Here is a 13,376-nt window from a genome sequence, read left to right on the forward strand (position 1 = left end):
TGATGGTGGAATGAAGAATATGGTAATTCAGAGGAGGTCATGGATATAAAAAACTTGTTAAACTTTTAATATTAGCTTCACAAAATGAGGCTTTTCATTATTACATGGTGCTAGGACTGAGGGCCCAAACGCCTCATGTTATTTGAATATTCCGCATTTTATTTGCAGGTGGAGATTTCACCCGACCCATTCGTAAGTAACTAAAAGAGGCTGAATCCTTTTAATGTGCTTTGGGCAGCACCTAGCACAATAAGGGATTAATAAATCTTTTTGCCAACGGTGATTGAAAGCACAGTTTCTGTAACAAGAATGCTGGGTTCAAATCTTGACTCCACCATTTATTAGTCCTGTAATCTGAAAAATGGGGTCGGTAGTAGATCCAGCATCACAGGATTGGGTTGAAAAATCCACGTTAGGAAGTTATCCCTTTGGTCGTGCGATCTGCACCAGAGCCTAAGGAGCTCCTTCCTAAGCCCCACCTCCTGTCGTCCCCGTGCCGCGCAAGCGCAGCCCGGCTCCCTGGGCTACTCTCCGCAGGCTTGTGTGCTGGTCGTCGGCGGGAGATTGGGTCTCGCGACGTGCGTGTGCGTGTGCGTGCGCCTGCGCCGTACTCGCGAGCTCGCGCACGCCGCTGCTTGCTCCACGGGGCTGTGGTGGCCTCTTCCTGCTCAGTCCGGTGGTGCACTGTGAGCGGTGGCTGAGGTCGGAGCTGTGAACCAGCGTCCGCTTCGCCGCTGCCGCCGCCCTGCCTGCTTTTCCCTCTGTCTTGGGCTCTACGCGCAGTGTAGAGGCGCCGGGCTGGAAAGAGAGCGGCGCCAGCGTGAGGTTCCCAGCCGATGGGCAGCCCCTGGGCGCGCTGAGGGGCCGGGCTACTGGCGGCTGAGGTAGGTGGGCGCGCGGGGGTTTGTCAGACTGGCCGGGAGCAGAGTCGGGGCGGCGGGTGCTCGTGGAGAAGGCAAGGAGGGGGCCAGAATGAGGGCCTAGCCAGCTGGTGAGAACAGGTCTCCGACCCGCGCCTGAGAAGGGGCTCTGGCCTAGCTCGGAGCGAGAGGAGGGACCCCGGTCGTAGCCTGCTCTTCTCCGGGCTTGAAGCCATTATTTAGGGGAAATTCCTCCTGCGGCGGGGGGAGGGGTCACCCTTTCTTTTCTTTGCGAGGTCAGAATCCTCATTCCTCCCCGCCATCACTTTAAATTAATGCTTGCTGGCTTCGAGATGGACGTCTAGATGGAGTGGCCTGTGGACTTGACCAGCTTGCAGAACTCCGGTGCACGACAGCGGGCTATCAGTTATGATTATCGAAGAGGGTTCACAACCCTCTCTTTAGTGTGGGCGTGTATTTGCTGCAAAGTTCTTATTGCTGATACATTAATAATCGCTTTCGGGCACAACAGGTAATGAATTTTTAAACGCCTCTTGTCAAATAAGGATTCCGGCACTGGGGAAGCTGCGCCGTGGAGGCACAATTAAAGAGTAGAAAGAAGACAAAGAAGACCGTTATTTATGTTCTCTCCTAGTATAAGAACTTTCCGTGGTGGAGCAGGATGCGTCGCTACTGGCATTTGTTTTAGCCTTTGCTGAATAGACTTTCTGAGTGATTGAGGTCGATCACCAATGGACTTTCATTTAGAATTATAAAATCGCATATGATTTTAGCTAGTTGTTACAAGTCAAATGACCTGAAATAACCTCTGAGAATTATGTGGTGTTCGCTCCTCGGAAGAGAGCAGAACTTGGTTTTCTTGAAAGGAAGATTTTCTCCATGTTTAAAAATGAATGCATTGTGAAGTTACTAAAAATAGTTCTTTATGTTGACAGTGATGACTGCCACATTCAGGAGAAGGAAAAGGAATTATTTCGTAAAGAACAGCCCACGGAAAGACTTCAGGGGTTAAATACGCAGTAAAACAGCTTCAGGGATGGCAAGTTTTAGCATATGCTTTTAAGAATTCTAATTGAGTCATAGTTAAAATATATCGAAGCTCTTAGTTAATTCCCTTATATTTAGTGAACTATTTTAAAAGATTATTAACCTTTGCTAGTTCTGTATTCTTGGATTTCGTTCAGCCCAAACTTTCTAGAAATGTAGTATTCATTCTGACTCTATTAAGAAATATGGCCTGCATGCTTTCAATGAACTCTGTACTATAGTATGGGAAGAGTCTTTCAAGAAAGAACAGTTAGCTGGCGAGCCCTGAGGTGGATGGAACCAGGGAGGCGTTATTAAATGTAGGATTAATGCTTGTATATGCACATACTGCATACAAACATACAAATTCTAGGGCTTCCCTGGTGGCGCAGTGGTTGAGAGTCTGCCTGCCGATGCAGGGGACACGGGTTCGTGCCCCGGTCTGGGAAGATCCCACGTGCCGTGGAGCGGCTGGGCCCGTGAGCCATGGCCGCTGGGCCTGCGCGTCCGGAGCCTGTGCTCCGCGGCGGGAGAGGCCACGGCGGTGAGAGGCCCGCGTACCGCAAACAAACAAACAAAACATACAAATTCTGCATGTGCCCGCCTGTGTGTGTGCGTGTGTTTATGATGGTTATGCACACAAGGATCTAATGGTGCTGACTCCCATCTTAAAAAGTTGACACCTGAAAGTAGAAAGGGATTGGTTTTAGCTCTGTTTCTTGTTTCAGTTAACTTAAAAAAAATAATAAATTTACTTATTTATTTTTGGCTGTGTTGGGTCTTTGTTGCTGCGTGTGGGCTTTCTCTAGTTGCGGCGAGTGGGGTCTACTCTTCGTTGCAGTGCATGGGCTTCTCATTGCGGTGGCTTCTCTTGTTGCGGAGCACGGGCTCTAGGTGCGTGGGCTTCAGTATTTGTGGCACGCGGGCTCTAGAGCAGGGGCTCAGTAGTTGCGGCGCACGGGCTTAGTTGCTCCATGGAATGTGGGATCTTCCTGGACCAGGGCTCGAACCCATGTCCCCTGCATTGGCAGGCAGATTCTTAACCACTGAGCCACCAGGGAAGCCCCTTTATTTAACTATTTACATGAGTAAAAGTCATAGTAAATTTCTTGTCCAGCTTCTTAATCAGTAATTGAGTAAGCAGAATACTGTACTGATTTCTTGGTGGTAGCAGGGAAGGAAAATATAGAACATATAGAAGACTTGCCCTTTAGAAATGTTCTTTAAGTCAGTATCTTACTATCTTCCCTGGGATAAAGAGCTTTACTCCTGTCTATTTTGTGTCCTGATGCTTAGAATAGTGTTTTGCATGGAGTTGGCCCTCAATAAACGTGAGCAGTGTCAGAAGTTAATTAACATAATACAAACCAAATTCATAAATTCCTGGAGAAGATTAAAGTAGTTGAAGATGGGTGGATTTTTTTTTTATTGCAGGTCTACTGTTTAAATGGTGTGTTTTTCTTCAGTGTTGGTTGTCTGAGTAAAGGATATGTGGCAGAATCTTGCTTCTGAAAGCCTAACATAATGTAAGCTGAGACTGTATATCCTGAGTGATAATAGATGGTGAATGTTCTGATATATTAAGAGAAAATGAAGTTAAAGGAAGTAAGGTCCAGAGGGAAGATTTTGGTAAGTTAGTGATAGGAATTTAAAAGGCATGAGCTATAAACCATTGAAACAGATTATAGGAAAAAAACATTTTCTCCCTTTACTGGCAGTGCTACTTGTGGAAGAGAACTGGTACCTTTCTATCTCTTTATACTAGAGCTTTCCAGCAGGGTGATTTCTGAATAATAAAATTGAAAAAGGGATCACTGTGGGAATTCGCTGACAGTCCAGTGGTTAAGACTGTCGGCACTTTCACTGTGTGGTCCAAGCCTCAGAGCACGGCCCAAAGAAAGAAAGAAAAAGTGACCACTTTTTCTCTTATAATCTGCTCAAAGGTCTCAGTGTGTTTCTCTTTGTATTTGCATGTGGGCTCTAGTCTAGTTTTATTGGCAATAAACTAGTATTTTGATTCCTATCTAATTCCTGTGTATATTTCTCAGTTAGTTTATAACTTGTAGGGGAGAGGAATGTGGTTGGTCCCTTCACAAATCCCAACGTTGGCTTTTTTTCAATTTGGAAAACAAATCTATTTGATTTAAATGTTGTAGATGTTATCAATAGAAAGATTCTGTGGATATTTGGAGAGGTTATCAACAAAACAGTTTTATGATTATTTGGAGAAGTTATCAACAGATTTTATGGATATTTGGAGAGGTAGGAGCTTAAGATGTGAATAAAAACTTCAACAGGAGTGTTTTATTTTATTTTTTTATAAATTTATTTATTTATTTTTGGCTGAGTTAGGTCTTCGTTGCTGTGTGCGGGCTTTCTCTAGTTGCGGCGAGCGGGTGCTACTCTTCTTTGCGGTGCACAGACTTCTCATTGAGGTGGCTTCTCTTGTTGCGGAGCACGGTCTCTAGGCAGGCGGGCTTTGGTAGTTGTGGCTCACGGGCTCTAGAGCGCAGGCTCAGTAGTTGTGGCGCCTGGGCTTAGTTGCTCCGCGGCATGTGGAATCTTCCCGGGCCAGGGCTCGAACCTGTGTCCCCTGCATTGGCAGGTGGATTCTTAACCACTGTGCCACCAGGGAAGACCAACAGGAGTATTTGAAATTGAGTTTTCGGTTTTCATTTTAGTATAGCTGAGTGATTCCCATGATAGGTGGCAGATTTTTCCCCCCAAGGAATATTTGGCAATGTCTGGAGAATATTTTGCTTGTCACAGATTGGGAGGGTAAAGAGGAGGGTGTAGCTACTGACATCAAGAGGGTGAAGTGGGTAGACGCCAGGGATGCTGCTAAGCATCTTAAAATGCACAGGACAACCCCATCCTCCACCTGCCCCCACCCAAAAGAATTATCTGACTCAAATGATAGTGGTGCTGTTGAGAACCCCAGTTGGTTCTGAAGTCAGATTATCTGAATTTGTATTTGGCTTTACCATTTCCTAATGTGTGACCCTGGCAAGTTGCTTAAAGTTCCTGCCTCAGTTTCTGTAAAACAGAGCTAACAATATGTTCCCCATGGAGTTGAATTGTAGTGATGATTAAGTCAGATAATGTGCAAAGGGCCAAACTTATTACCTGGTACGTAGAAAAATCTGAAAAAACTTTCAGCTAATATCATTACATTTGGAACACATCTTGATGATCTCTTCTTATTTCTTTTTTTTTAAACATCTTTATTGGGGTATAATTGCTTTACAATGGTGTGTTAGTTTCTGCTTTATAACAAAGTGAATCAGATCTCTTCTTATTTCTCATCTGAAATTAGAATTTGAGCAAATGAAGTGATAATAAACTCATTCTCTATCCTTGGAGAATAAGTGAAGAATCACTCCATTTAATGTTTGTGTTTAGCTCACTCTTGTTTTATGTTTTCAAGTCTATAAGGCTTCTGCCATAAACAAGTAGCTTCTCATTGTAAATGTTTTTCCTTCATAGTTAAGACTTTAAGCTAGCTGGCCAGTGGCTCTATATCTGTTGATTCTCAGCAAATATTTAGTAATGTAACTGAATTCAGTTCTTTGACTTCATTTCCATTTCCTTTTACCTTTATAACTGAAATAAATTTGCAGTGGTTTTGGCTCACATTGATTATCTATTCTTAGCCTCTGGGAGTAACTATTTTCATAACTGAGGTTTTGGTACAATTTTACATTTATGAAAGGTGCAGGCGAACTTCTAACAACTTGGGGCTGGACCTTCGTATACATTCAAAATATGAATTGGAACCCATGTGGGTTTTTTTGTTTTTTACCTTATTGAAATATAATACTGTAGTCTATATAGATTCTCATTTTCTGTGTGTCTAAACGATATGGCTAAATAGAGAAACAATTCACAGGGATGTCTTCACAGATAGAGAGTTTGGACTGTTTGTCAATAAGCCACAGAGCTCTTGTAAGGGAAGAAGATCCACATCATTATTTATGGTCAAGGGAGAAAGCAGTGTGGCACATTCAACTTTTTGTCTTGATAACCACACTTTAAAAATAGAAAGTTTTGGGCTCCCCTGGTGGCGCAGTGGTTGAGAGTCCGCCTGCCGATGCAAGGGACGCGGGTTCGTGCCCCAGTCCAGGAAGATCCCACATGCCGCGGAGCGGCTGGGCCCGTGAGCCATGGCCGCTGAGCCTGCGCGTCCGGAGCCTGTGCTCCACAATGGGAGAGGCCACAACAGTGAGAGGCCCGCGTACCGCAAAAAAAAAAAAAAAGTATTTTATTATGATTGTTACACATATTTTTGTAGTATAAGTCTCTGTAGTTTCTATAAATGTTCACTTATTTCAGCTAATGGAAACCTTTTTTTTTTTTGCGGTATGTGGGCCTCTCACTGTCGTGGCCTCTCCCGTTGTGGAGCACAGGCTCCGGACACGCAGGCTCAGCGGCCATGGCTCAGGGGCCCAGCCGCTCGGCGGCATGTGGGATCTTCCCGGACCGGGACACGAACCCACGTCCTCTACATCGGCAGGCGGACTCTCAACCACTGCGCCACCAGGGAAGCCCTAATGGAAACCTTTGTTTACCCTTTATGTTGTTATTGCCTCCTGTTTGGCTAGAATAGTTTAGAGGGAGTCAGTACCTTTGGCCAACAGATTGTGTTCTTTCCTTGGTACATTCTATCTTTTGTAAAGTGTAACATACACTCAGGATTCTGTATAAATAATAAATGATGATAATGATAAGGAAGTGTCCTCCTTGTGAAAACTGGCCAGATCAGAAGTATACTTGTGGGAAATATAATGAAAGGCCAAAGGAAGACATTCTAAGAATGCTAGAGAAACTTAAGAAAAAAAGAATCATGTTAATAACAATTCTTGTCTTTATTATTATCTTTTTAGGATTTAGTAGTCTAAAAGAAAAGAGCCTACAAAATGTAGCAGATTTCATGTACACACTTTGCTAATTCCTAAGTAGAGAACATTGTAACTACAAAATCAGAACTAGAGTTATCTTGCATGGTATTTGTGCCTGCCAGTGATTAAATTGAGGGGAAAAAAAAGTATCTGAATCTGCTGATGTGTGTTTGTTTATAAGTGGTCTGGAGTCCTGCCTGTCAGCTAATTTTAGAGAGCCTGCATAGTTGTTGGAAGACAGACTGTTTTCCCACTAAATGCTGTCATACAGATATATATTTGTATATGTGTATTTATGCATATTTGTCTTTTATTTTTGGTAGAAAATGATGCATCCCGTTGCCAGCAGTAATCCAGCTTTTTGTGGGCCTGGCAAACCTTCCTGCCTCAGTGAAGATGCCATGAGAGCTGCTGATCAGTTTGACATATATTCCTCCCAGCAAAACAAATACAGCCACACAGTCAGCCACAAACCAATGGCTTGTCAGAGGCAAGACCCATTAAATGAAACACACTTGCAGACTACAAGTGGCAGAAGCATAGAGATAAAAGATGAACTAAAGAAAAAGAAAAATCTCAACCGATCTGGTAAGCGTGGCCGGCCTTCAGGAACCACCAAATCAGCAGGATACCGGACCAGCACGGGCAGACCCCTGGGAACCACCAAAGCAGCTGGATTTAAGACAAGTCCAGGCAGACCTTTGGGTACAACTAAAGCTGCGGGATACAAAGTCAGCCCAGGGAGACCTCCAGGTAGCATTAAAGCTCTATCCCGTCTTGCCGATCTTGGTTATGGCTGTGGGACTGCTGCTTTTCCTTACCCTATGATGCATGGTAGAGCAGTTCATGGCGTAGAGGAAACCAGCAGTGAAATCAAGCCGCCCAATGAGTGAATGAGGCAGGAAAGGAGGGCCAGGTTTAGAAGGAAGATTGTGAATAATCCCAAAGCTTCTTGGTTTTATTTTGACATACATGATTTTATGGCCTGGGCTTTCCAAATTTGTTTTCCCATTTGATTTTTTTTTTTCCTGCTTTTGCTCAGAAACTGTCATATGCTGACAGATGCACTCAGGGCATAGCAGTGGCATTGTCTTTGTACATAGGTTCAAGTGTAACACCTATTTAAATCATTTTTGCTTTTCCTTTAGAGTTATGGTTGTGTCTCATTTCATTACTACTTTTGGGTCATTCTAAATAGATGCTTCATGTACTAAACAACTGAAACCATTATACCTATTAGTTTGTGAAATAAGCTTACAATATAATAAAGATAATATCTAAGGTATTATTAACTGATGGAACAAAGCAAACTAATGATTCAGGATTACTTGAGGTAGTGGCTGTGAGGTTTTTTTGTAACATGTTCATGAGACAAGACACAGATATTTGTATGCTTTGGCATTTACTTAGATTTCATATGTTAAAAATCTTATTTTTAATGTTCTAGGTTTAAGCAGCTTCCTATTTATTGATCTACATGGCATTAATTGATTTAGCTATTATTCCTTTACAAATTCTTTAGTGTTTGCCTTTCAGCCATGTTAGGTTGTGTATTTTTTAATTGCCTAAGAGCATGTATACCAAACACTACAAACAATTCATATTTACAAAAAAAATAAACTTTTTTATAAAAACTGCACATTACATTTTTGGTGAAATATTGAATACAGTGCATTCTGAGAATAGCATATTTAATATAATAGGAAAAGAAACATTCTTAAGGTCTGCATGTTGCTATAGTTACTACATTTTGTCTTTCATATACTTAGTTTTAAAGCATTATGCTTAAAGCATTTATTAATGTTCATTCATTAAGAATATTTTTTAGTTTTTTCTGATAAATTGTCCCATTGCATTAGCAGTTACTGTGGTTTCAGGTCTGTATCTACCAAAGGACAAAAATTGAATGGTAGACCGTAAAACTGGTATAAACAAAATGTAGTTTTCTGACTGTCTTAACCCAAATATTAAGAAGTATATAGGAATCCATCTATGCATGAAACATGTAAGAAATATGTTGGTTAGTTTAATTAGAAATCTCATGGTTGCTCTAGTGAGACCACTTCATTCAAAATAAATTTTTTTTCTGACAGTGTTTGCTTTAGAAGCAAAATAGATAGGAAAGAAAAAAACATATTGGGTAGATACATATAGCAGGGACAGGGGGATATCTCTCTTCCCTCTTTCTGAAAGTAATATTCTTTGTTAATATACATTTTATTTATTCTGAGTTCTAAATAAAATAAACTATTATAAACTTTGGATTTGGAAAAAAAATTCCACTGAACTTTAAAGTTACAGTGTATATGTATTTGTGAGCTTAAATGCCTTTGAGATTATAATGTAGATTTGCAGGACCCCAAAACTTTTAAAATAATTAAAATTTTAAAAGGGCACATACTGTGTTGTTTGGGCTTGCTCTCAGTTACTGCAAACTCTGACTGCAAATGGATGTCATGTTTCATACCTTTTTTATCAGGAAAAAAGCAGCAAGCCTTCAGGTGTTCCAGTGATGCCTGACACAATGAGCTGGACTTTATGCTGCTCTTTACAGTAAGAGGTGTTGCATTGTATGTGGGGACTGTGTGTGCACTGGCATCTAAGACAGTGACCTCAACAATTTTAGCTTTGCACAAACCATAGAGAACAATGTTGGATGACTACATAATCAGTTGTAACATTCTGGCAGCTAAATTGCTACAAGAGTTTCTTCTTGCAGAAGCTTAAAATATAAAACTTCTAAAATAATTTACTTAGTATAACTTCTGACACACACACAGATGCTTATGTCTTTATTCATATGTTCATCCATCCACTTTTATTATGTATCTGTCATTTAGTTGTTTCTCAAGATGATGTTCAGCAGTTGGCTGCTTAGAAATCCTCTTTTGAATTCCTGAAAACAGTTGTTTAATTAAATGTTCTTCCATGGAATTATATATATCACTGTCAAGGGTTTGGTTGCAGGTTGTGTTTTATAGTACACCCATTTGACATTTCCCTTTTGGTTTATTTGCTTTCCTGATTTTGTTATACATGCTCTTTCTCCCTGCCTTTTTCTACATTCATTCCCCTCCCCCTTTCTCCATCCTCCAGCACATCTACTCGGTGGTGCTGTGCTGTGTGTCAGAAGATAAAGCAGGTGTGTTAATGTATGATGAATCTTATATTCAAGTTAATGAAATGGTGAGATCAACTAAAGGAAGTATGTTCATAACAGTGTTTATTAACATCAGGAGCTATGTCCCAGGAAAAAAGGGGGGGCGAATGGCTACTTTTGTGAATGGATAACATCATTTAAAAAGCTGAATTTTCTGTGTTCATGTGAGTCGTTACCTGGCGTATTAGATCTGTATGCTGATGAGCATCTCCTGATTGCACTTCCTTTTCTCCTTGTGAACAGTTTGTTGGTGCCATGATGAAGAGAAAGACATCTAAATGATAACATGAATGAAGTCTTAAAATACAAAATATTTTTACTTCTCTATAAAGACTACATTGTGCATCTTTTGTAACACTGTCTCTTGTCATGATAAACACTGAAATAGCATGTTAAACAATTGCCTATACTTTAATATAATCAGTTGGGGAAAACTGGCCTTTTCCTCCCACTGTATGATTGTTCCTTGAAAGGTAAATTAGTAATTTTATATTGTGTAATTCTGTTCTTCACAAAATAGGTTTCACTATTCTATATTAAAACTTTGGTCAGAAAATGATCTGCTCTTCAAGTAAGTTTGCTTTACTTTTTTCTTTAAAAAATATTTTAACATGCCTTATTTATTCTTATATTAACAAATTAGGAGCTAATACAGATGAAACTTCCATTTTTTGACAGCTATAACCTTGCATAACTAATCTTTAGCGTGGGATGATTTTGATACTATCTTTGGAGTTTTGCACTGGATATTTAAAAAAATGCTAGCACAGTGTATTGGAAGAAAATAAGTGATTAATTTTTAATATTTGGGGATGTTTTAAAAATCAGTATTTCAGTTAGACTAAAAAATTCTTTATATTTTTAATTTACTTTTTAAAAGAAACATCTGTTAAAGTAGTAAAAGTAATATTCATTCCAAACTAATGTTTGTGTGAATTTACATGTATATTTTCATGAAATAAGAATAGCGTTTCTTTGAATTAAGGAGGAAAAAAAATTATCTGGATCCATTTATTACGTTAAAGGTGATTCATCCAATGTAAGAAAAACCAGTGTATGAGCTAAAGAAAAAAAAAGTTTCTCTTTTATATTCTAAGACGCTTTAAAAGAACAATTCAGGGGATATTGACAATAACTGCTACTCTGCCAGTCATTGTCTATATATGCAGTAAAATTTTATGATCCCTTTATAGTAAATTATCAATATAAGAATTCACAACAGTTGTTCAAAACATTTTTTCCCTTGAACATAAGATATTTTGATGCTATTATGTTTTTGTTTTTATTATAGCTTAACTATATGCTATTAAACTCTAGGATGTATCTAAATCTTTCCTTTGCTTTTCCCCCCTACTCCCAAGTAGATAAATCTGTGCTCTCACAAATAATGTATTTAATTTTTGGAAAATTCAGTGCTATAGTAAATCAAGTGTGTGATTTATAGTAATCAGACCACTTTGATTCTTTGAGTTTCAGTTTCCTTTTTCCACAGGTAATTATGGAGAAAATAATTACCAGTTAACTGATATAAGCACGCTGTTCTCTGCTGTAAAAAGTCTGAATAGATACTGTGTATGTTTTTATGTCCATGAACTTGAGCTACTCGTGTGCAATTATGTGTATGGGAATGGAGTAGTGTTCATGATTTGTATCTACATCATCATATGGATGTATATTTATTAATAAAGTCATTACTTTAAAACCAACTATGTTTACTACTTTATTTCTTAGCAAAGTATTTTCCAAGTAGGGTAATTGTAAATGGTAAAACCTCTTTCATGATTGGTGGTCTTGTATTTTCCTTGGGTTGTGCTTTCTGAAATCTGCCTCTCTCTACTTGTTTTTCTCAAAATAGTGATTATCTATATATTTGTAATTTAAACTTCTAACTTATAAATGAATCTTATTTTCTTCCAATTATTAAGATACTTCAGGCTAATGGTTCTACTAAAGGCTTAAATTATTATTATTTTTTAATAAATTTATTTATTTATTTTTGGCTGCATTGGGTCTTTGTTGCTACGCACGGGCTTTCTCTAGTTGCGGCAAGCGGGGGCTACTCTTCGTTGCAGTGCACTGGCTTCTCATTGTGGTGGCTTCTCTTGTTCTGGAGCATGGGCTTTAGGCACACGGGCTTCAGTAGTTGTGGCACGTGGGCTCAGTAGTTGTGGCTCACGGGCTTAGTTGCTCCACGGCATGTGGCATCTTCCTGGACCAGAGCTTGAATCTGTGTCCCCTGCATTGGCAGGCGGTTTCTTAACCACTGTGCCACCAGGGAAGCCCTAAAGGCTTAAATTTAAATGTGATTGATCCTTTTAGTTTGAAAAGTTTAGATATATTAAATGTGGCTAACTTTTTTAGTGTTAACCTTAGGGGTAGCAGCATGTGCATATTTTGTAACTGTCAAATATTGGAGATATAAAAAGAAAAACACTTTCTCCTAATTATTCGAATATCTAATTACCTTTTCCATTTTCTCTGAATCCTGCATAGCATCTGGAACAGAGGCTGGCAAACTAAGACCCACTGCCTGTTTTTGTAGTTTCATTGGATTAGCCATTCCCATTTGTTTACATATTGTCTCTGGCTGCTTGTACAGTACAATGGCAGACTTGAGTAGTTGTGACATAAGTCCTGCAAAGCCTAAAATTTACTGATTATTCCTTTCCTTACATTAAAGTTTGCTGACCCCCCCTTATCTAGAAGGATAAATTGGAGTAGGAAACAGCAAATACAATTTAAAATTGCATTTCAAAACCTGAGCAAGTGATGGTTTTGGGGTTTGTTTTTTTTTCTGGCCACACCACATGGCATGTGGAACTTCACTGACCAGGGATTGAACCCACACTCCCTGCAGTGGAAGTGCAGAACCTTAACCCCTGGACCACCAGGGAAGTCTAGTGATGGCTTTTTTTGTTTTTTTTTGTTTTTTTAGTAATTTTATTATTTATTTATTGGCTGCATTGGATCTTCGTTGCTGCGCACGGGCTTTCTGTCTAGTTGCGGTGAGCGGGGGCTACTCTTCATTGTGGCACGCGGGCCTCATTGCGGTGGCCTCTCTTGTTGCGGAACACAGGCTCTAGGCACCCAGGCTTCAGTAGCTGTGGCATGCGGGCTCAGTAGTTGTGACTCGCGGGCTCTAGAGTGCAGGCTCAGTAGTTGAGTCTTAAACTCAGGTTTAAGTTAGGTTCCTAACTTAAAGGAAACTTGTAGCTGCTTCAAAATCAGTGTCAACTATAAATGTTATTAAAAAAGTACAAAACCCCATTGGAGTGAAAGTATAAACAGGTACAGTAATAATGGCTTCTTAGTACAGTGCTTGCCATAAATAATAAATACATGATTTATTTTGTTAAACCATTGCAATTTTATTGAATGGTGTCAAAGGAGTTGGAATATGCCTTTACTGGT

At 39.9% G+C, this 13,376-nt stretch overlaps 1 protein-coding gene across 6 annotated transcripts; it reads left to right on the forward strand.

The window, feature by feature from the left end:
* Positions 1 to 658: 658 nt before the first annotated feature.
* On the forward strand, positions 659 to 11,671 carry C3H5orf24 (chromosome 3 C5orf24 homolog). 6 transcript variants are annotated; one of them, XR_009539582.1, is made up of 5 exons: positions 659 to 884; positions 7,129 to 7,558; positions 9,285 to 9,358; positions 9,902 to 9,947; positions 10,209 to 11,671. XR_009539582.1 is itself a non-coding variant. In XM_060143638.1 (4 exons), exons 2-3 carry the CDS (start codon positions 7,132 to 7,134, stop codon positions 9,323 to 9,325), a joined length of 468 nt encoding a protein of 155 aa, XP_059999621.1. In that variant the 5' UTR covers positions 659 to 884; positions 7,129 to 7,131; the 3' UTR covers positions 9,326 to 9,358; positions 9,902 to 11,671. The 6 variants fall into 6 exon arrangements, 4 of the variants coding, with proteins under 4 accessions (XP_059999621.1, XP_059999622.1, XP_059999620.1 ...); XM_060143638.1 differs by having other exon boundaries at positions 9,902 to 11,671; XM_060143639.1 differs by lacking the exon at positions 9,902 to 9,947.
* The last annotated feature ends 1,705 nt before the right edge of the window (positions 11,672 to 13,376 follow it).

Source organism: Lagenorhynchus albirostris, chromosome 3 (assembly GCF_949774975.1).
Source record: "Lagenorhynchus albirostris chromosome 3, mLagAlb1.1, whole genome shotgun sequence".
Classification (NCBI taxonomy): Eukaryota; Metazoa; Chordata; class Mammalia; order Artiodactyla; family Delphinidae; genus Lagenorhynchus; species Lagenorhynchus albirostris.